General features: G+C 43.3%; 1 protein-coding gene across 24 annotated transcripts; it reads left to right on the top strand.

Annotated features, from left to right (window-relative positions):
- The first annotated feature begins 370 nt into the window (after positions 1–370).
- CTTN (cortactin) lies at positions 371–21,200 on the top strand. Of its 24 annotated transcripts, none has more exons than XM_086894908.1 (17): positions 371–967; positions 3,679–3,762; positions 4,018–4,091; positions 5,354–5,483; positions 8,045–8,155; positions 8,833–8,887; positions 9,392–9,502; positions 10,331–10,441; positions 10,714–10,824; positions 11,820–11,930; positions 13,559–13,614; positions 14,108–14,177; positions 14,687–14,835; positions 17,798–17,887; positions 17,981–18,170; positions 19,060–19,128; positions 19,396–21,200. In XM_086894908.1, exons 2-17 carry the CDS (start codon positions 3,679–3,681, stop codon positions 19,530–19,532), a joined length of 1,659 nt encoding a protein of 552 aa, XP_086751034.1. In that variant the 5' UTR covers positions 371–967; the 3' UTR covers positions 19,533–21,200. The 24 variants fall into 24 exon arrangements, with proteins under 24 accessions (XP_086751034.1, XP_086751038.1, XP_086751032.1 ...); XM_086894912.1 differs by having other exon boundaries at positions 19,060–19,181; XM_086894906.1 differs by having other exon boundaries at positions 19,057–19,128.
- Positions 21,201–22,720: the final 1,520 nt, after the last annotated feature.

Genomic DNA, 22,720 nt, shown 5'->3' with positions numbered 1-22,720 from the left:
ATATATACACGTGGTTGGTATTCCTACCTGTACATGGAAGGTCAGGTGAAGAGTCCAAAAGAACAGACAGAAGTAATGCCTAAAGGATTGAGCTGTTCTCTGCACGTGTGTTCTCTAGCAGACAGCTTTTAGAGAGTAAATTCAGCCAGTTTTTCAAATATGCTGAATTCAGTTTATGGGGTAAATCGCACTGTGTGTAATCCAGGAAAAAGTAACTGAGCCTATTTATTAATGTGAACTGGCTACATTTACAATTAACTTGTTCTTGTGTTCACCTGGATTTTTAATCATCTTGCCCTCTATTGCAGCTTGAATTTGTGTATTTATCTGTAATAAGCTTTTTTTTTTTTTTTTTTTTTTTTTTTGCTAGAAATGGAGTTTTGTGGGGTCTCCTCCTCTAAAAGACGCAAACAGCGGACCAACCAATACCTCCAACCACAGTGTTTTAAAACCTCGTAGTTTCTATTTTGGCATCCGTTTTCTTTGGATCCTCTGGAGGATCCCAGCTATGGGGGAAACTTTTTCCCACTGATAAAAAAAAGTGATGGAAACCCCTGGGGACGGAATAGATGCGACTTCCAAAACATGACGGTGCAAAAGTGAGTCTTAAGAAAGAAGGATATTCAAAATTGCACCAGCAATACCCCTGTGGCCATTTTAAAACTACTGAATGTGCATTTTTTGCGCGGCTGAAAGAAACGGGGGACGCAGCAGCTCCAGAAATAAATATCAATGATTGTTGGAGCGGCTCCGAGCCCCGCAAGCCCCGGGGGAGGCGGCGTTCCCGCAGCCGCCGGCGCGGCCCCTCCCGGCGGGGCGGAGCGGAGCCCGTCCCGCTCCCACCTGGAGCCGGGAAGAGGAAGTGGGAGCTCAGGAGAAGCGGAAATTGCAGCAGCAGCAGCCGCCGCCAGCCCGGGAAGCAGCGGCGGGGAGCCAGCGCCGAGGAGGAGGCGGCGGCAGGGGCAGAGTAAGCGCGACGGGGCTGTGGGGGGAGCTGGGCCGGGGGCTCCGAGCACGTCCGGGGAGCGCAAGGCAAAGCCGGGAGGCGTCGCGACGGGGTGTCTTTGTGTTTTTTTGTTTTTTTTGTTTTTTTTTTTAAATTTTATTTCAACTCAGAAGCTGGGAACTTGAGGGGAAGCGTCTGCGGCGGGGGCTCCCCACAGCGGTGATGCCGCTGCCGCGGGCGCCCCTCGGGGCAGACCCCCCGCCCGCGGAGCCGGACTCAGGCCGAGTGGCCCGGCCCGCCTGGGAGCTGCTGCCCGGCTCCCCTCAGCTGCGCCCCGAGCCTCGGCACTGCTGTCCGGAGCTCGTCCCTAGGCCCCGGGCAGCGGGGAGGTGCCGAGGGTGCCGCTGAAGATGCTGGGTAGGATGATGTGTGTGCTGATTAGTCATAGCAGCACCGAGGAGCGCATACATTCGAGGCATATATTTAGCCTAGGTTTGTGTTCGAACCGTAGTGTTTGCTTCTTCCTTCAGGAATCATGACCACGTGAGCCAGTGAGTCATGAATAGATCGTGTTTCTCCTCGTTCTGCCCTGGAATCGGTGCTGGAATAGCAGGCGGAAACCAGGCTTATTCCTGCTCGCTGTGGACTGGGGGCCCAGATCGCTGGGGCTGCTTTGCTCCTTGTGGAATTCACAGGGTGCAGGGCTGAACTGTGGAAAATGTTGGCGTTTGTGTGCATGATTTGCAAAGAATCATGGTGGATTCTGGATTTTGTACGGGGATGCGTGTGAAATTCTTCTTCCCTGCACTATTGTTTGTGGGAGCTTGAGGAAAAAGTAGTGAAACCTAGACTGAAGGATTCAGCTTTTGTTCTTTGAAATGTCCAAGCACAGCTGAATGAGTAAAATACATCAATCAAGTGAGCATAAGAAACAAGTACTTGAGGGAGAAAAGTTGCATTTGGCACAAAGTGAAGAAATTCACCATGCACAGTACCCCTGCATCAGCTCTCATCACTTGAATTCCATTCCTAAACATCTTGCACAGTGTGGTGGAGCACAGAAGGATGTATACAAAACATCCCTCTTTGGAGAAGTTAGAAAGAACTTGGACCTATGTTGAATTTCATTACTGAGGTGGGCAGGTTCTGCTTTCCAAGGCTTTTGTGGTTTTTTTTAGCAAGAAATTAGATTTTAGAAGGAAAGAGTAGGACAGTTGGACACAATCATGTGAGAGAAGGCTTTAGACAAAGTTAAGGATGATGTTAAACCACCCATGTTCTAAAGGTTCTAAAGGTTTCTTCTAAAGGTTTTGGGTTATAGGTTTTTTGGATATGAAGTTATCAAGGTTAGTTCCTTACCTGCCAGAGGAAGTTAGGAGACCTCAAAAAACATGAGGGGAAACCTGCTAATACTGTTAGCATGTCACCTGCTCTGCTTTTACACCCTCCTTCCAGGCTACTCCAATATTTGCTACCCTGGCGTTTGACTGTCAGTTTTTCAGCTGCTCTCACTCACGTTACTAGTCCTGAAATTTCTGAAATGCTCCATAAAAGTGGCTCATCAGCTTGTTCTGCCAGGCTGCAGAACAAGCCTGAGAGAACGAGCTGTGGACTTTACCCAGGGATTACTAGTTATGCATTTAAGAGGGAGCGAGTTTCATCCCGCCCACTGAATTATGCAAGTGTGACTTAAATAGCCTGTGATAATTATCTTTGTAGTCTGTTCTTAATTAGAAGGATAAAGGTAAGTGGACAGAATGATGGTATGTTAAAAAACTGAATTCTAGTTGAATAGCAAGGAAAAATCCTTTCTCTGAAATGTATTCTGAACAAGCTGGGAGAACTAGCAGCTTTGTAGTTTGATGTTTCAGTTTTGCTTTCTAGAATTTATTTGTTTCGATTTGATACCTAAAATAAAGGGTGTAAATTCCAGCCACTAGCACCAGAAAGATCAGGAATCCTGCTAACTAGTTGCATTCAGAAGTGTTAATTAAAAGCATCCAACTTGATACTCCATGGGGGATAAAATTTCCAGAAAGTGAGAGAACCCAAATCATTAAACTCTTGTAAGTGCCGGGTGTTGTTTCTTGAAGTCATTGTTTGCCTTTTTTATGAGTCTTGCTTCCTGCAGTTACACTCTGTTTGTCTGAAAGCCAGACGAGGTGCCGAGTTTGTGTGCACCGTGTCTCACTGGGGATTACCTGAGAAGCACAAGCACTCCTGTTCTCTGTTGTTGGAGGTTGTGCAGGTGTAATGCAGGTGAAGAACAATGTTGTGCTCACCATTTTTAACTCCTGGGGGGAAAAAATTCACCTATTTCTACACCTTAATTGTATGCACAGGATCCAGAATTAGCAGCACTCTTTGAAAGTTTGTGTTGGCTCAGAAACCTGTGTGAGCAGAAGTCTTTGAGTGCAGTGACTGCACAAAAGGCACACAGTAATTTGAGCAAAGAAAGGTGATTTTGTTCTCTTTAAAAGAACAGCAATTGCTCCTAATCTTTTTACAGTGCAAATGGGAGAGTTAAACAGGTTTGTAAGCCAGCTTGAGAAGACAGTCTGAGCAGCAGTGGTCAAACCTGTTTTCACTGCAAGTTCAGCTTTTGGTGATGTGGTTAAATAACATATTTTATTGGGAATTTTGGATTTCATATCCTCTGTCAGCTCCTGCATGAATCAAATGAGCTGGCATGTGAGTGGAGCATGACCCCACTTCTCCTGGTGTTGTTGCAGATGTGGAAGGCTACTGCAGGTCACACTGTGTCTGTCAGCCAGGATGACGGAGCTGATGACTGGGAGACGGATCCAGACTTTGTGGTATGGCTTTTGGGGTTTACTGATCTACCAGGAGCATGTTCTGGGACAGTTCCAGAGGAACTCTGTGGGGCAGGGGATGTGTGTTTGGCCAAATATGTGTCTTGGCATGTCCCTGGAGTGGAGGGGAAGTGAAGCTGCCTTTCTAATGCTTGTGGTCTCAGTGACTGCTGGAAGCTTTTGTTGTGAACTCTGAAATGTGTGTGACTAGTGATTTCTTTGGGTGTTTAACTCTCTTTTTATGTGTGTCCTTCACAGAATGATGTGAGTGAGAAAGAACAGCGCTGGGGAGCTAAAACCGTGAATGGGTCCGGCCACCAAGAGCACATCAAGTAAAGCAGCTCTCTTGTGAAATGTATTAATAGGCACAGTCCCAGGCAACTTTTAATCAACTCATGATCTCAGTTACTTGTGTCTCCATAATTAAAGCAAGAGTCCCTGTAGAGGATTGATTATTTGCCAGATTGCTGGTCTTTCAAATCTGTCAGTGTCTTCAGAGCTGAAATTGAGAGTAGAAATATGGTGTAGGGAGCCTTAAATCTTTCTTTGTCACTGGAAATGTGATTTTTTTCCTGCCTCTGTATCTGAAAAGGGTTTATTTTTTTTTTTCTGTTTTAGTGCAAGAGCCAGTAGTGCCAGGGAAGAAGCTGAGGGATCTGAGCAGCTCCAGTTTGGTATTTTAAGGAAATATTTTGTCCCTTAATTCTTAAACTTTGTTTAGAAAACTGCTACCACCAAACTCATAAAAACCCTGGCAAAATAGCAAACTGAGCTCTGATGGAAAAGCAAATGAGTGTATCACAGAGGGATATGTGAAACAGAAATGATGCATCTCCTGAATCCTGTATTTCTTACAAAAAGTGTCTAGGACAGAACTTTAAAGCAGTTTTAGGAAATATGTGAAGTTGCAGAGGGAGACTGAACTCTGGTTACTTCACGGATCCGTGTTACCCTGCTCTGTTCTGAGGGCAGTGGAGATTGTTGCTGGCTGAATTATACCTGAGGAAGCTTAAAACTGAGGTGGGAAGTGCTTAAAGTACAGATTACACTTTGGCTTGCCCTTCTTTTCATAGCCTGCACTGCCCTCCGTGGGATCACTTTGGGAAGAGAAGGTGCAAGTTTCCTTACATCTTTATTTTGCAGTACAGTGCTGCCCAGAATGCTCTGTTAGAATTAGCCCTGATACCACTGGGATTGTGTGATAAGAGGTGGTCCCTGTTCTGAAAAGTTGCCATCTAAATAGAAAGCATTGGGAAGAATTTAAATTAGGACATGAGGAAAAAACCAAAAAATGTTACAGGCACAAATCGATTTTAGGTAAAGGATTGTTAAAATAGCAAAGCATTTAATGCATTACTCTTAAAACCAGCAGTTTCTTTTCTATTTTTAAACAACATTTTGCAGTGGGACAAATCCAGTGTCTCAGAATATGAGGTAATGTTTTGTACAGTGCATGAATGGGAAGAGCTTGAAAAATGCAATTGATCCAACTTCTAATTAAGATGATAGTTTTGTCAGCTTTATGTTTTGCATCTTTATGAAGTTTCTTGCTGAAACTTCCTTAGTAAAGTTGCTGCTTTGTTGTTTTTTAAAGTATTCATCAGCTGAGGGAGAATGTATTCCAAGAACACCAGAACCTTAAAGAGAGGGAGCTGCAAACAGGACCAAAAGCTTCCCATGGCTATGGAGGGAAGTTTGGCGTGGAGCAAGATCGAATGGATAAAGTAAGTGTGGATGGGGCTTCCCTGGGATGAGGTGATCAGTGAAGTGATAAGCCTGGCCAGCAATACTCTTTGTGTGAGCTGAGCTTGTTCCAGCTTTGCTCTGGGGTGTGCAATGGCCCCACATGGTTTTGATTGATGCCAAGTCTGGAGAGGATTCCCCTGGAGTCAGGATTCAGGTTTTTAAATTTATATTTCTAAATGTACAAAGGGCTTGGTGCATTAATGAAACCAGTATGATCTTTTTATTTGGATGCTGGGCCAGCTGCTCTATGCATATAGATAGAGACTGCCAAAAAATGAAAAAAAGGATGTGCTGCTGCATTAAAATCAGAGTGCAGCTCTTGTGAATAAACTGTGAACAGTTTAAAATAATGCAAGTGTTTAAAATATTGTACTTCAGTCAGATGGTAGTTTTTTATATAAGGAGTTGATGGTTGCTTATGTTACACTGTTAAAAAAATTATAATTCTTAGTATAATTCCTTTAGTCATGTGGTAAATAGGCATATCAACTTCTGGCTGCTTTCTTTCATGAGCTCTGCTAGAATAAGAATAAAAACATTTCTAAATAAGAAAGTTTTATTACTTTATTTGTTTTCTGTATTTTTGGTAACTTGACAGCTTTAAATTTTTGCTGGATTCTTGTATACCAGAGTTAATTGCTGTCCAGTTCTCAGTGGGCCTTTGAAGTAGGCTAACTTTTGAATCTGAGAAAAGCAATTACTGAGCAGATTCAACCACCAGGCCTGTTCTGCTGATGCTGTCTAGTGTCAGCAGTTTATCACTCACCTATGTCCATGGGGAAAAAGAAAGGAACAAAAGTCAGCAGTGTTCCCCATAGGCCAGAATTATTCACGGGGAAGAACATGCTGGTCATGCCCATGTGAGTGATGCTGGTGGCAGGAGGTGTTCATGATTTCTGTTTGTAATAAATCTTTCTCCCTTGTAACTGTAGTTCTGAAGCCTTGTGGCTGAGATGTCTCCTTTGCAGGTATCTGTGCAGGTGTGCTGCTCCTAAAGCTTGGCTTTAAAGCTTGACCATTGAATCAGGGTTGCTGCAACGTTGTCATGGTGCAGGGTTTTGTTGCGTTTAGGGCAAAACCTTGGTGCTGAGTTAAAATGAACATTTCCATCACTCTGTGTGCCATACCTCCTGAGCTGGTGTAAAATGTACAGAAAAGTTATGAGGGTGTTTGACTCTGAAATACAGATTACCAAAAACTATTTCTCTAAGTCTTTTTAAAAGGGGTTTTGTTGTAATGCTTGGTATTTGGCGAAATGCACAAAGTCCTGGTACCACCAAGAAAACACCACGCTTACACCTTTGTTGGTGTAACAAAAGAGAGCTCGGGTAAAACCATGTAAAACGTAACATTTTCAGAGCTTTATGCTTTCCAGAAATGCAATGGGAAGAATAAAGGGAGGTGTTTTCTGTCACATTTCATAGGTACTGTACTACAGAACACCTGCAGAATGAACAGGAGTGTGATTGTTTCAGTCAGGAAAAGCAGGGAGCTTTTGTAAAGCTTTTGGGTTAAAGTAGTGTCCTATTATTGCCATCCTTGATCTCCTTGATCTGTTACCTGGCAATAACTTCAGCCAGTAATGCTTTGCTTTCCTGCCTGCTGGGAATGTTCCCTCCAGCCCCTGTGTGGAACAAAAAGAGCGAACCATAAAATCTGAGCTACTTAGGTGTGCAGACACCTTGTGTCCTCAAATTAATTCACCTTGGTCCAGCTGCCTGGCACAGAATTATCCAGTCTGAGTTGCAGGTTTCTCTGGCCAGTTCCCATTCTTGGAAGTGGGCAAGGAAAAAGCATTTTTGCTCAAGGAGCTGTAAGGGCTCCCTAGCACTAGGTCAGTGTAACACTAGCAAGGCTCTGTGGAGGCACTTCCAGTGTGTAATTACATACCCCTATGTCCTGCCAGTTGTTGTGGGATAGATGGAGCTCAGCCTCTGTTCAGCTCAACTTCCAGGGCCAGAACGCAGGGCTGTGATGCCTTTGGCACAGGTGTGGATGCATCTCCTCATGTTCAATACCATTTTGCATGTGAGGAAGATGCCTAATTGTGATTTATGCAGGAGACTTGGGTGCCTCCCTAAACCAGTGGCAGCTGGCTTTGGTTGTACTTGTATTGTTGTACAACAATATTGTTGTATTTGTTGCAGTTCCCTGTCAGCTAAAACAGATCTCTAAATAAAAACTAGGCTGTGTGTTTCACCCAGAACTCACTTCAAATTCTGCATGAACACCATCAAGATTCCTTCTGTATCTGTCTTGTTTTCATTCCTGTGCTTTTGAAGTGCAAATGCAGGGAATCAACGAGCCCCCATAAAATGCAGTCACTTCCCTTGCCTAGGCTGGATTGGTAGCATGGCAGCATCCTTGTGGAAACTTCCCAAGTGAGTAGGAATTTCCAGGGAAGTTGATTTCAACAGGAGGAGTGGCAGTGATGCATGTTGGTAATAAAACTCACCCTCAGGTTGCTTGGTGCAGTGTTTTGTCTGACACACAAGACTGTGTAGAATTGCTGTCTCTGAACTTCACCAATTTCTTCCAGTCAGCTGTTGGACATGAATACCAATCCAAACTTTCTAAGCATTGCTCCCAAGTGGATTCAGTGAAAGGGTTTGGTGGCAAGTTTGGAGTACAGACTGATAGAGTTGACCAGGTGAGTGATTTCATCTTCTCCTGCAGCCACCCACAATGGTTTATTTCTTCCTTTTGTATGTAAAACTTCACAATTCCAGTGCCTTGAGATGCTGGTGTGGGCTGTTCTTCATGCTATTTTTGAAGTTTAGCAGAAGCTTACACTGACTGTTAGGGAGATAAATTACTGTTTAAAGCAGAATCGAAAAAAGCCCTCATGAGACGTTGAGATGAGTTGAAAAGAAAGCTGAAAAGAGATGTTAAAATACTCCTTTATTGTGTTCTTTGACAAGGTCAGTGTGAATACTCTAGAATGTTTGGGGGTGGTTTGTCCTGGGTCACAGAATAAGCTACTGGGCAGGATAATTGATGTCCTGTTCCAAGACTGCGTAACAATCCCTGCATGGAAAAGCTGGATTTCTGTCATACTGAATTGCTGGACCTGTCAAGGCCAGGCTGGAGTGTGCTGCTGGTACAATTTGGCAAGGGAGGGCAAAACCCTGGCCGTGAGCGCGTGCACTGATGTAGCATGTAAATGAATGCAGCCCATAAGTTAAAGGGGCTTTTTTGCTCCCAGTCCAGAAGGTCAGAGCAATATGGAAAGACACAGGAATTGCTATGCTCTATGTCCACTGAAGTGATGCAGTTTTTCTCCTAATGCCTAAGTCTGTCATACTTGTCATTTTATTTCTCTTCCAGTCAGCTGTTGGGTTTGAATATCAGGGCAAAACTGAGAAGCATCCCTCCCAAAAAGGTAAAGTGGGGAGGTGGCCATCTCAGTGGGCATATTTTCTATAAAAAATAGAGCAGATTCTTTCACAGTACGGGAAATACCTCCTTTATTGAGACCTCTGCATGACATTCTCAATCAAATGGTGGGTTTGGAACAGGAGGAAAAAATGAATTTCCCTGACAATTTCATGAGTTGATGAGGTTTTAAGAGAAGGAAATAGTGGGTTGTAAGGAGTCTTATTTTTATTTCTGAAGTGAGGTTCAAGGACACGTCAGGAAGACTGGGAATTGCTCTTTGTTGTATTGCACCCTGCTGGAAATAGGGAAGAACTTTAAAGGGAACCATCATAAGCTATAGGACTGTTGCTTATCTTGTGTTTAAAATTAAACTGAATTTTATGTGCTAAAGCATTCATAATACTTCAGTTCTGAAATAACTTTGTTTTTCCCCTCAATTGCTAGGCTATGCTGTATCCATGACAAGTTGCCTTCATGCTGATTTTATTGTGCTTTACTCTCAATGCAGACTACTCAAGTGGTTTTGGTGGAAAATACGGAGTACAGGCTGACAGAGTGGACAAGAGTGCAGTGGGGTTTGATTACCAGGGGAAAACTGAGAAACACGACTCCCAGAAGGGTGAATAGACACACATGTGTTAGCAGGCTCCTTTCCTGGTGCTGTAGGCACTGCCCATAAACCATGTTGTAAAATACTCATGTTTTACACCTCTTGCACTCCTAACCTGCTGAAAGGTAATGCTGGGTAAAATTTACGTTGCTGAAAACCTTGACTTCTGAAAAAAACCCACAAAAACAAAAAACTAAAAATATTCTTCCTGGTTTTAAGGGATGGTTCAGGGGCACACAGGTTTGTCTGGTGGTTTTATGCAGCTCCTTTTGAAAAGCTTTAAATCAAAGTACTCAGTCTGTGAGCAGTTTCACCACCACAGAGAAGTGCTTCTAAAATAATCAGCTGTTTGTGGATCTAAACACTTAGCAGTGTTTAGAGTTAATATTGTGTTGCTGCTCAAGTTTCCAGGCATATCTGATCAAAAATCGACCAGTTTATTGAAAAATAGCAACATTTTTGCCATCTGTTTTCTGTTTATCCCTTAAAAATGTTTGCACTTTAGAAATGCTGACATGGAGCAGTGGGTGTTTAAAAGCATCAGGCTGTTGCTGACATGGGTTTTGGAGTTCACAATAAGTGTCTTCAGAATTTTACTAAGGAGTCAGGCAGCTGAACTGCTGGTATTGCCCAGCAAAATGCTATTTTATTTTCCATCCTGGAGAATGTGTTCTGAAGGATTTCTGACTTCATTGTCTGAAATCAAGCTGAACTGAGGATGTCAGTGCTTCTTGTAAAACATGATGCAGTGCTAGCAGCCCTGGTTATCACAGTTTCTCAAGGTGATGATTTTGTTGCTGAACACTTAAAAGCAAAACTCTTCTCTCTTATCTCTAGATTATTCCAAGGGCTTTGGTGGTAAATACGGTGTCGACAAGGACAAAGTGGATAAAAGTGCTGTTGGCTTTGAATATCAAGGCAAAACGGAAAAACACGAATCACAGAAAGGTTTATATTTTCTTTTAAAATCATAGCTCAGACCCTTTTTAACCTGGAAAACTACTTTGGAGGCTTTTTTTTGGGTGGGAGTTGTTAAATTGTTAGGGGTTTTTTGTTGTGGTAAATGTGTGTTTGCCTCGTGTGTATGAAGATTTTGCATCCCCTTAAATGAATGAATGTATTATTAACAGGGCAGCTTATCTCCTAACATGTTCCTGTTTTTTTTATTAAATGCAGTTTACAGCTATGAAATGCATTAATGTTCTCTGAAAACTTCACAGATTATGTAAAAGGCTTTGGAGGCAAGTTTGGTGTGCAGACAGACAGACAAGACAAATGTGCCCTTGGCTGGGACCACCAGGAGAAGGTGCAGCTGCACGAGTCACAGAAAGGTGAATCAACTCTCAGTTCCCTGCTGTTCTTTCTGCCTGCCCTCATTTTGACTTATTGTTGCCTGTGTGAGCCCTGCCCTGGTGTCTTGGGCACAGCCTCTCAGGAGCTGATGTGAGGTTCCTTTCTTGTGTCTGGGTTTTGCTGTCACTGGTTGAACTGGTGGCTGCAGAGCAGCTTTGGTACAGCTGACACCCAGGCCCTCAAAGTCCAGGCTCAGGGTTGAATTCCCCTTTATGAGCCTGCAATTATGCTGTATTATTGTCCTTTTTCAGTTGATTTTTGTAAACCAGAGCTTAGGAATTCCTTTTTACTTTCCACAAATAATTTTTCCCTTCTGGATTCTGTTGTGTGTATCCCTATTTTCTTGCTGGGAGAGTCTTAAACCAAATGCAGCCCTTCTTCCTGGCATGTGGGGTTCTTATTCCTGTGAAATACATGGTGTCCAGTAAAAGTACAACTTCAGCTCTTAGCTGAAACCTTTCCTTCCTCAACTTGTGTGGCAACAGGAATATTCCTCCTTCCTTTAAGGAATATCTGGAGGGTGGTCTCTGTTGGGCCCATCCTCACACCTCGTTAAAGGTCAGCTCTCTGTACAAATGTTAATCATGCTGATGAAGGAAGCTCATTTGATTCTCTTGTATGTTTTGGTGTTTATTTTGTTTATTCTCTTGTATCTTTTGTTGTTTTGTTTTGGTGAACAAATTACCTGTGTGCCTGTGTTCATACTTTTGATCAAATGCTACTGCAGTAATGCAGTATGGATGAAAAATGTTGAGAAATGCTTTTTTCCTGTGACTTCAGAATGCTGTTCTTATATCTGATAAATCATCTCAAGTTGACAATTTTTTCAATTTACTTTTACATAAGTGTCCTTTTTTTCACCATCCAAAATTGCTGATAATTGAAAATATTGCAAAAATTATTTTGAGTGTTTCTGACTTAACTTCTTTATTTCCCTGCCTTGGTTTTAATGTATCCCATGTGGCTTTTTCAGACTATAAGAGTGGTTTCGGAGGGAAATTTGGTGTACAGACAGAAAGGCAGGACCCATCTGCTCTGGGGTTTGATTACAAGGAGAAACTAGCCAAGCATGAATCTCAACAAGGCACTGTTTTCACTTGTTACTTTCTTACCAGTGCAGCCACTTCTCACACAGTCTGAAATAGTTTCCTGAGTAGATCAAAGCCAGGAATGTGCAGACACTTGCGCTTCTGTTCTTCTGTGATCCAGCAGTTTTCTTCATTTTATCCTTAAAATATAACCTCAAGCAAGCCTGTGTTCAGGGAATGCCCAGTGTTTAGTCAACAGCTCTGCAAAATCCTATATTAGTTAATAGCTGTACATGCAGTGTGATAGTAACATTATTGTTAATATGAAGTTAATGAAGTCAGTTTTAGAGACTAAATATCAAGTTTTGCCTGGGTAAATTGGTGGGAAAATATTCAGATAATGACCATGCATGTAACCATTAACAAGCAACAGGCTGTGGCAAGATCATTTTCAAATCATTGTAGTCTTTGAAAGAAGTAAGGAATGTTTGTGGTTCTTAGGTGAGCAAGTGCTGTTATAATGCTCTGTTTATTCATTGTGAAATAGTTGGGGTACAGCCCATGAATTCCTGGTTTTCCGTTATCTTAAAGTGAGGAGTCTGGAGCAGGAAAATGTAAGTGTAGTATATTTATTCTAGCTGAAAATACATACAAAGCTGAAGAAAATGAGGTTGTTCATTGATAGCTGATATTTTCCTGTGCTATAGTGACACATATTCAGGCTTTCAGAGCCCCAGTGCAAGCACTGCAATGGTTGGCAGGGAGAGCCAATGGTTTGGGGGCTGAGAGGAGAAGGGGTTGTATTGCAGGGATGGATAGGGAACATGGACAGTGTAAGGGCACATTCCTACTGCTCTCTGCCACCACAAAGAGGTGTTCTTCCAGCCACACACTCTTGCTGCTGCTGTTGTGCTGCTCTGGTGCTCTTCAGATGTTCCCTTGAGAACAGAAACCCCCTCCTATCTGGGTTTGCTTGTTGTTTTTATCAGTGTCACTGGTGAGTGAATTTGGGAGTGTGACAAGTGCTGAGGGCAGCACCAGCTGGGAGAAAGAGTGTGCAGCTCAGGGCTGGTGTGGGATAGCCCAGCCACCCCATTTCTGTGAGTGGCTTTAGGCAGCTAAATCTGGTCTGTGCAATTGCCCCTTTCAATGTGTAGAGCAGGAGTTACCACCAATGGTTTTAATATTCACCAGCTGAGTATCACAACCAAACCCACTGGAATGAGAAATTTGTTACATTCTCCTGCCATTCCCAAAACAGAAAAAAAATGAAAACACCTCTGTGGTCACCAAAGACTGACTTTGAGCAAAGCAAAATGGCTCAGGCTCTGTGATTCCTGCAGAGAACTCAGAATTGGTGCTGTCAAAGGCTGTGTTACAGAAGTGATGCATCAGGAGGGCTCCTCCCTTACTCCTTGCTTGATACCTGTTCCATCCTCAGCTTCACGTTTACTCAGGGAATGCATGTGGCCCACAACCTGTTGTCTGCTGGTGTTCCTGAGGGCTCCTGGGCTTCTATGTCCTCTCTGCATCAAAGCTGACTTGCATTTTCTCTGGTGGCTGTCCCTGTGGCTCTGCATGCAGCTGAAATAGCTCTTTGCACCTGAGGTGGCTGTTTGCATTTGGCAGCAAGGCAGGAGGGGCACCTAACTCCCTGCTCTGACCCTTTTTGTCCTGCTTTTAGATTATTCCAAAGGATTTGGAGGGAAGTATGGTGTCCAGAAAGATCGGATGGACAAGGTAAGTTGCTTCAAAGAGCCATGACTTCTGACCATGCAGAACAGCCTGGTTAGATCTGCACTGTTCATCTCTCTATTTCTGGACACTTTTCCAGTCTAAGGGCAGAGTTTTGTGCTTTTCTAAACTTCTAAAAAGAAAATTTATACACACAGATCTGATGCCAGCTTCTGTGGATTAGAAACAGTGGCAGCTACACAATGTATGTTTATTGCCTTGTTTGTAGTTCTGATGAGTCACTCATAAACTTTTTTATTTTTAATTAATAGGATTTTGATGTATTTAGAACTGTCCCTGAAGATTAATTCTTTCTAGCTTGACTTGCAGAAAGGATTATTCTGTTTGTAAAGTTTTGATCCTTCCTGATTTAGTTTTGACGTTCTGCTAAAAGCCTTAGGGACAGTATCACAGTAGAATATCTCAGATTGAGTCTGTGTGAATGTCTTCATGAATTTGTGGGGGGTTTTACATGTAGCCTTTTCGTCCTTACTGATAGAATGCAGCAACTTTTGAAGACATTGAGAAACCAACATCAACTTATCAGAAGACCAAGCCAGTAGAAGCCGGTAAGGCATTGGCCCCAAATCCTTTCTTTGGAGGTGATACTGTCCAGAATCCTGGGATATTGATGTAGTAGTGCTGAGTAAGGGTCATCCAGAGAGAACTGCTGTATTTACAGTTCTCTGGCAACCTCAGACACTCCTTCCCTCCTTTAGAGGTTGTTTTGCTTTGTTCCAGTTTGTTTTTTTCTCTCAAGGCTCAACAGAATTAAGGAAGGGAGAATAAAAAGCATGAGAATAAGGAAAGAATAAGGGAGAATAAACTGTGTGGGGTTGTGGTGGGGGCTGTACCATGAAGGAGAGAAGGAAGAAGGATTACAGAGGTTTTTTTGAAGAGAAATAAGGTGCACAAGAGGTTTGAGCTTGGAAGGGGGAGGAAGAAGGAGGAATAGAAGGCCTTCCTTGACTGAACTATAAGCAGAGGGCAGAAAAGCAGAAATTTGTAGCTAAAATTCATTCCAATCTACTTCTATATAGAACCTGAGACATGATTTTACTTCTTTTCCATGTTACAGTTGCCAATAAAACGAGCAGCATCCGAGCTAACTTTGAGAACCTGGCCAAGGAGAAAGAGCAGGAAGACCGAAGGAAGGCAGAAGCTGAGAGAGCCCAAAGAATGGCCAGGGAGAAGCAGGAACAGGAGGAGGCTCGGAGGAAGCTGGAGGTCAGTAAGATTCAAATCTGGTTGGAGCAGCCTGGTTTCAATGCAATGCTGGGAGAAAAGGGAATCTTTGAGAAAAGGTTCCTTTCCAGCTGGCCTTAAAGTGTGAAGTGTGTGTGTTTGTGCCTGCACTTCAGCTGTGTTTGACTCCAGCCTGGCCTTTTCCTCCTGTCCATCTGCCTTTTGACAGTCCCACATTCCCTTTGGGCATGGAGGAGCTCATGAGGGGAGGACTCTGTGGTCCCCAAAAGGCCCTGCGTGTTCAAGAAGTTTAACCCCATGGTGACAGCTGGTGATGCTGTTCCTTTGGGATCAGTGTTTTGGGAGATGGAGGTGGTATAGCACACAGCCAGGAGATTAGGGGAGGATAGTCTTCCAAATGTTAATTGAATCTTAGGGAATTAAAAATATTGACTTTGCATTGGCATGGGTAAAAGCTTCATGATTTTTGTGTTATTCATAAGCAAGATAATTCCAGGACATGTTTAGTCAGAAACTGTATCTTATCTCCTTTATGGAATTTGCATGTTAGTTTCCATTAGAGGAGACTAAGGCTTGATGTAATTAATTTGTTTCAAGAGTATAAAAGAGTGCCTGGTAGGCTCTCTTCCTCTAAAGTGATGGCTTTTATTTTTTATTTTTCCTTGTTTCCCCTTTTTCTCTCAGCTTATCACCTATTTAGCTTTATGGCATCACGATGTGCAGTGCGAGCATATGTTCATTGCAGGAATGTATCACGAGCTGAATGGGAGCTCATTTTCTGTGCATCATTCTAATGCTGCTTTTCCTCCACATGGACTTTTAATACCTTCCCCCAACATTCCTGGAGTTTCCTTACTGTGCTGGAGAAAAGCTTGGAGAGGAAGAGGTCATGGAATGGTTTGGATTAGAAGGGACCTTAATTGCTCTGTCTTTTTTTTTTTAATTACTTTGTTATCTCAGAAATTACATTATTTCTCTTCTGGTTTTTTTGCTGTAAGTGTGGGTTAAATCCAAGCCATTTTGCTGGATTTTTCTAGTGCTTCATCAAAGATTCTGTTGCCTGGACACATTTGAAGTTTTTTTCCCCCAAAGCTGGTATTTCAATTTCCCCGTAACCAGATGATTAATGTTCTTACAGCCTGAACATCTCCATGGTTAATTGTGGGATTCTGCAGACACAGAGAGGGGGAATGAGGTTGAGGGGAACTGAAATGGCTCTGCTGGCACTGCCCCTTGCTCCCTAGCTGAGCAGGGGAAGGGTAGGTATGTGATCCACACCATCCATAGAGAGACTGCAGAAGGGCAGGGATGGACTCTGACTGGTGTCAACTTCATTTCTGTCAGTGAACTTCTTCACACAAAAGGATAAAGCCTCACTTTCAGAGGATATATGGGCATACACACTCCCACAATGGAAATGTACATATGGACTGCATTTCCTCCAGAGCCCTAGTTACTGGTAATCCTTGTTCTGGCTTGCTTTTCACAAATGTCACACAGGCAGAGAGTGCTCAAGGAGCTCTTGTTTGATGCCTGCGTTGAGTCAATGCTGCCTCGTGATTCCACAGTGCTCTGCTGCCTTGCAAAAAAAGGCAGGATGCTCTTTCACATGGAGCATTTCACTGTGGAACAAAACCCAGCCTGAGGGGAACCATGCAATTTAAATGTTTTATGGCAATTATGCTATGTCTATCCTAAACTATAATCTGGACTGCAGATCCATTTCCTAGGACAAATTAGTCAAACTGTTGCCATGTTTGCCATCATTAATGGATTGATACTGGTTAATTTGTCTCCAAACTTAGGTTTGACTTCTAATAATCACTTTGCTGGTGCCTTTTTATCTTTTTTATCTGTAGCACAGGAGTTAAAAGTGAGGGAGGGTTTGCATCAGGAGAGACCCTTTCCAGAAAGCACAGCACTAAGCTTTGAATTGTCTTCAAAGCTGGCTCTGCTCTCAAGACACACTTTGCATTCTTTGTTAGATGTATTTTTTTCTGAGCTGTGAAAAGCAAAGGAAAGGAAGATTTTTTGTAACAGAATCCTACCACTACATTTCTGTACTGCCATTTCTCCTGAGAATCCTCTGGGATGTTACAGCTTGTTGGGCCTAAACTACTGGCGTGCACAGTTTACCATTGCACACATCCTCTCCTCCTTTTTTCAGTGAAGAAGATAGTTTGGCCCTGGATTTATGGGGTTTTTTTCTGTGGTAAAGAGAGGCAAAATGAAAGTTAGCTGTTAAAATAGTTACCTTGTTTTGTGTCATGTGAACAACACAGCCTTTCTTGCACTTGGGTGTCCTGGCTCCCTAATGAATGGCTTTCCAATGATTGTGGAATTGCCTTGTGATTCACAGGTTGGATAGCACAGCATGAAGCACTTGAGTGCCGGAGCAGATCCACATTCTTTGTATCACAGAACACAAAAGCTATACTGCTTTTATTTCTACCACGTACCATAACTCCTCTGAACATTGGAATCCTGACTGTCACTGTATAGGACCCACTTTAGTCTGAGCTGTTCAGTCCTTTGCCTTGGCAGGATGTTTTGCAAACCTGCCACAGCTTGCACAAACATTTCTCATTAGAGTTCATCTGTTGTGCACCCAGAACATGTGTGGGCTTCAGGTTCTTTAAACTCAGGCTGAAATGGGACATGAGGCCCAGCCAGCTGATGAGCAGAATGAATACACTGAGCACTGAAACCCTGCAGCTCCTCTGGAAATGGGCCAAACAACTCTGGGGCTCTGTTTTTAAACACAGGCATGTGTTTGTGCCATGGGGGTTTTGTTTTCTTCACTTTTTTCTCTTTTGCTATGCTGCATTTCTGGTGCTCTGCTTGGCCCAGCCAGCCCAGTCCTCCTGTGACCACAGCAGCTTATTGCAGGATATGCTGCCTGTCCTTCCTTCTGGAGGGTTGTCCCTTGGTCACCTCATCAGTGACTGAACTGCACTGAAGTTTTCCTTTCTCCTGGATTTAGGAGCAAGCTAAAGCCAAGAAGCAGACCCCACCACCCTCTCCTGTCACACAGGTGGCGGAGCAGAAGGCACCCTCCAGCCCGGTCTACGAGGTTCGTTGGGATCCCCTTTGGGATGTGGGCTTTGATCCTGAGCATGGGAACCTCTTCACAAAGCCCTGACAGAGCTCCCCTGTACTCCTGCAGGATGCAGTTTCCTACGAAGCAGGGTCAGCGTACAAGAGCTCCAGCCCATCCTACCCTGCTGCCCGGGAGCCAGAGGCTGGCTACAAAGCAGCACAGCCTGACTACCAGGAAGCAGTGAGCCAGCGGGACGTGGAGTACGAGCCAGAGACTGTCTATGAGGTGGCAGGAGCAGCAGACCACTACCAAGCAGGTTTGTGTCTCACAGCAAACCCTTCAGGATAATGATTATTTCCTTTTGCAAGAGCTTAATGAGCAGTTGTGCTGATAGCACACTGCCCTGGTTTGCTAAACTCTCAGTCCGATGAGACTTTCCACATTCCCCACCAACAAACTTTAATTAGGAAATTAATAAATGGCTGCAGCAAGGTGTTGAGGTTAGTTAACTTCTGTGAGGTGATGTTGGAGTAATTACAGTGCTCTCCAGGGTCTCAGTTCAAAAAGAAATTCAGGGGTAACATTCCCACCCCATGGAATGTAGCTCAACATGAGAAGAAAGCACCGAGCTGGAGATTTAAATGTGTGCCGCGCCAGCAAAAAAATTCAATCAACAGCTCTTGTAGTTTGAAGTTGGTATGTTGGGTTCTGTGCTTGTGAGGGACTGGAGTAGGGATGTATGAAACTGCAAGAGTAGAATTCTTTTGAATGTCTGGTTTTTTCTCACCTCTTGTGGTTGCTAAATGAGCTGTGAAGGATGAACATGCTCTGCTACAAAAACCTAGGAGTTCTAAACAGGCCCCTTTCTGCACCCCCAGCAGGCACCACTTGTATTATTTATTTTCTTACACAGTGATCTTGGGCTCAGCTATCCAGTCATGTTTTACAGAAGCAGTACAGGGCTATTGGTTTTATGTAGTCCTGTCTTCAATGTCTCTTGTAAATGCTTTTCATGCTTCAGTTGTGTGTGATTGGGGGAAAAAGTCCATGCAGAAGGAACAGCAGCACTGCTGAAACCTAGCATGGGTTGTTGCCTGCTTCCTGTTTGAGTTAGCAGTGACACTGAAGGAGAAGCACCACAGAAAGGAGCTGAGGGTGATAATGTACTTCATGTTTTCATTGTTCTCCTCTCCTTTCTTCAGAAGAAAATGCATATGATGAGTATGAAAATGAACTTGGGATCACAGCCATAGCCCTTTACGATTACCAAGCTGGTGAGCAAAACTCGTTTTCACCCTTTGGCTTCGAAAACTCTGTTCTGCATGAGGTACATCTGGATTTTTCCTTTGCCTTTTTATGTCTCTTGTGACAGCAAATGAAAAGTCCGGGATTTGGGGGTTGGGCAAGAGCACGAATTGAAAATGACTGGGTTCTGTTTGTGGGAATGGTGGGAGTTTCCAAAAAGCTCTTTCACCCAAGTGCTGGGGCTGTTGTGAGCCCTTGGTCATGTGAGTGCTGACCCTGTTGGGTTCTCCCTGCAGCGGGTGATGACGAGATCTCCTTCGACCCTGACGACATCATCACCAACATCGAGATGATCGATGACGGCTGGTGGAGAGGGGTGTGCAAGGGCCGCTACGGCCTCTTCCCCGCCAACTACGTGGAGCTCAGGCAGTAGGGACTCCCACTGCTGCTCATGCCTTAATTCCCCAGCCCACACACCACTTCACACACTACAGACAGACCACGAGGCTTTCCCGAGGATGGAGGGGGTATATGCATATGGCTTTTATATTTAATACTTTGCTGATGCTTTTTAAAATGTTTATGCCACAGAAATCGCTAATATATTGTAACTACTCCATCTTTCACTGAGGCTCTTGGGATTTATTTTCATCTGGAAACGTTTCTTCTCTGCCAAACTAGCCAAGCCTTTTGGAGGGCAGTAGCTGTCTGCTGTAATATTGCATGTTTTACTCCTAAGTGAGCAGATTTAGTCAAAATGTTCAAGTCTAGTTAGTCTTCCACTAAGCGTTTGCAGCTGAGAAAGTCATGGCTATGCAAGCTGTTTGCATTTCCACCAAGTGGGGAGGACTGGGGAGGTGCAGAGCTGGGTTTTTTTCCTTTCCCTTTTTTTTTCTATTTTTCTTTCATTGTTTTCTTTCCTTTTCCAGATAGTGCTTGAAAAAAAAAAGAAAATGTTTGAAAGTTTCTGCTAATAGTAGTTAATCAAATACTGTCCAATATTTATGGAATATTAATGTTATGAGGGAAACAGTCTGGTACTTTTTCCTTTTCTTTTGAAGTGGAGTTCCTTGGCTCTTGAATTTTTTATCTTCTTTTTAAGTTATTTTTTCTTGTTCCTGCTCCTCCTGCTCGTGTTATCCCAGAGGAGGGCTGCAAACTCTCTAGCACAGATTTTCCCAAATTCCTTCACTCTTTTGTTTTTGCTTCACCCTCCTCTTTTCCCAGGAAAACTGGGGAAAGTTACTGTGCAAGTGTTAAGTCACCCAAGGAGATTCCTGCTGGTTCAGAAGGAAACTCGCATCCAGATCTGCAGGAATATTCCCATTGCTTTAAATGGGAGGAAAAGGCAGGAGGGGTGGGATTGCAATTGTGTTCTGTGTGCAGTGCATCCATGCTCAGACAAGGAAGGGCCTGCTGTGCAGCAGTGACATTTTATGGAACCATTTTTGAGTCAAGGAATGTTAATCATTTGATTTGAAACCCATGGAAATTATCTCCATTTTTAAACCAGACAAGAGCCTTTTTTTTAATGTTCAACAGAAACTGCCATTACTGTTTTACTAAACAACACAATTAAACCTGTTTGGTTTTTGTTGGGTTTTTTTTGCCAAAACTGAAATTCTTGTCACTCTAGAAAGCTGACCACTGCAGATTTAGGGTCCCTACCAAAGATAGCAAGTTGCATTTAATAGTGCACGTGTTCAGTGTCTGTACTGTCTGTTTCCACCTTCTGATCAAAAGGAAAATGGCAAATCTAGTGTAGCAGCCAAGAAAGAAGGTAAAGACTTCTTATCAGCTCTAAGTTTGGACCAATGGAATATGGAAGGCCTGTACAAAATGGTGAAATGTACAGAGTATCAAGGGAGAAGGCATCATGTTGAACCAGTTCTTGGATGGTTGGGACAATCCTTCATGAATGGGACATGTGTGTCATGATTATTACTATTTCTTTCTCCTTTCCATGGTCTCATATCTGTGTTGTATTTGCATTACTAGGGTTGGGTTTTATATGCAGTTTATTTTATCCAATTTTGCATAGAACACCTCATAGGTATATGATTTTTGTAAATTAAATATTCAATAAACTTTTTGAACCATTTGCATGGAATATGTATATATTTTTTTAATCATTTTATTTTGAAAAATTTCAGCAACAGGCTCAGCTTTGTCTTTTGTTCAACGTGCCTTTTACTTCTGCTAAAAGCACCAGTGGGCTGCAGGGTTTGTGGCTGCTCCTGGATTTGGGAATGCTGGTGGCAGCAGGGCACTGGGTGTTCTTGCAAGTACAGATGTGAGTTACATCAAATAAACTTTTCCATCCCTTTAAAGCTGTTCTGCTCTTGTTCGTGGCAGGGTGAATCATTCCCAAGGCTTTGCTCCTCTCAGTCCTGCCAGCAGGAAGGTCCTGCCTTGCTGTCCATATTTTACAGTTCCACCCCTGAACTTCTGTGGGAATCTGGTGCTTGATGCGCCACTGGAAACGCCGAGGAGGAAAATCCCAACACCTTTTTTTTTTATTCTTTAATTCTACAGATGATTAATGATTGTTCATGGATTGCCTCACCTTGGCTTCATGGAGTGGAAAAATTCTCAGTCATGAGACACCCGTGGCTGTCCGATCTGCTGTTGGCAAGAATCAACCAAACTCTTTTTTGTTTTTTGGGTTTTTTTTTTCTTCAAGAAAGAGGAGCAGGAGTCAGGGGAAATCACCAAGTGAAGCACAGGGAGCATCCCCAAGTGTTGGTTTGGCTTTGCAAACAGAGACTTGAAGCTACCTGTGCTTTTCTGAGACAATCCAGTCTGTACCTGAAGCTTTCCCAGTTTAGCTCTTAGATGCTGAATCCTCCAAGTCAGCTCCTGCTGGGATGAAGTTCAGGAGCTCTTCCCATATCCATATCTATCAATGGGATGCTCATGGTGTGGTGCTGGATTTGTACTAAATTTGAAGAAGCTGCTTCAAATTCCTCTCATGTTGAGCACATTTCTACAGGAGCTGCTGTTAAGTCCCATGGTGAAAGAGAAAGTGAGACATTAATCCATGAGCAGAAGAAAGCAAGAATCAATCGATCTCAAGGCCAAGTGTAGAGAACTGCCCTGGATCGCTTCCAAAAAGGGAATTTGGATTGATCAAAGTAGCTTCACCTGATAGATTTGTCCCAGGATCCGGGAAGCTGGGACAGAAAAAGAGGCACTACATCTTCCACTGCCTGAGTAGTGCTTCACATGCAGCAAGGCAACCCTAAAAGGAGGAGTGTGCTCTGGTACAGCTTCTGCAAAAACAGGGTCTAATGGCCAGGAGGAGTCAGGCAAAATTGATTACATAATTACTTTTAACTAGCCAAAAATTTAAAATCAGCCATTTCAGCTATTTCTTGCAGAATTCCCACTTAAAAAAAAAAAAAAAGATCCTTAGAGGGTTGGGCTCACATGACTTCCCAGGCAGTTTGCAGTTCCTGATGCCAGGTTTTGGCTTCTGGAAGCCTCAGGCAGTGCAGCAGAAGTGCACTGTGACAGGTACTGAAATTGAAAGCTAAACAAGGTTTTTAATTTTCTGGCCTGCAAACCACTGCATGAGGAGGAGTCCTAAGTGAGGAATAAAACATCAGGCTAGCAGCGAGT

Source organism: Cyanistes caeruleus, chromosome 6, assembly GCF_971803275.1.
Source record: "Cyanistes caeruleus chromosome 6, bCyaCae1.hap1.1, whole genome shotgun sequence".
Classification (NCBI taxonomy): domain Eukaryota; kingdom Metazoa; phylum Chordata; class Aves; order Passeriformes; family Paridae; genus Cyanistes; species Cyanistes caeruleus.
Note: the sequence above shows the minus strand (reverse complement) of the source record. Positions and strands in the feature narration are given on the sequence as shown.

What these genes read in the sequence shown, in the direction of transcription:
- CTTN (XM_086894906.1), top strand. Translation starts at nt 3,679, where the DNA reads ATGTGGAAGGCTACTGCAGGTCACACTGTGTCTGTCAGCCAGGATGAC. An exon ending in GAAGCATCCCTCCCAAAAAG is followed by an intron (nt 8,888 to 9,391) that starts GTAAAGTGGGGA and finishes CTCTCAATGCAG; the next exon opens with ACTACTCAAGTGGTTTTGGT. An exon ending in GCTGCACGAGTCACAGAAAG is followed by an intron (nt 10,825 to 11,819) that starts GTGAATCAACTC and finishes TGGCTTTTTCAG; the next exon opens with ACTATAAGAGTGGTTTCGGA.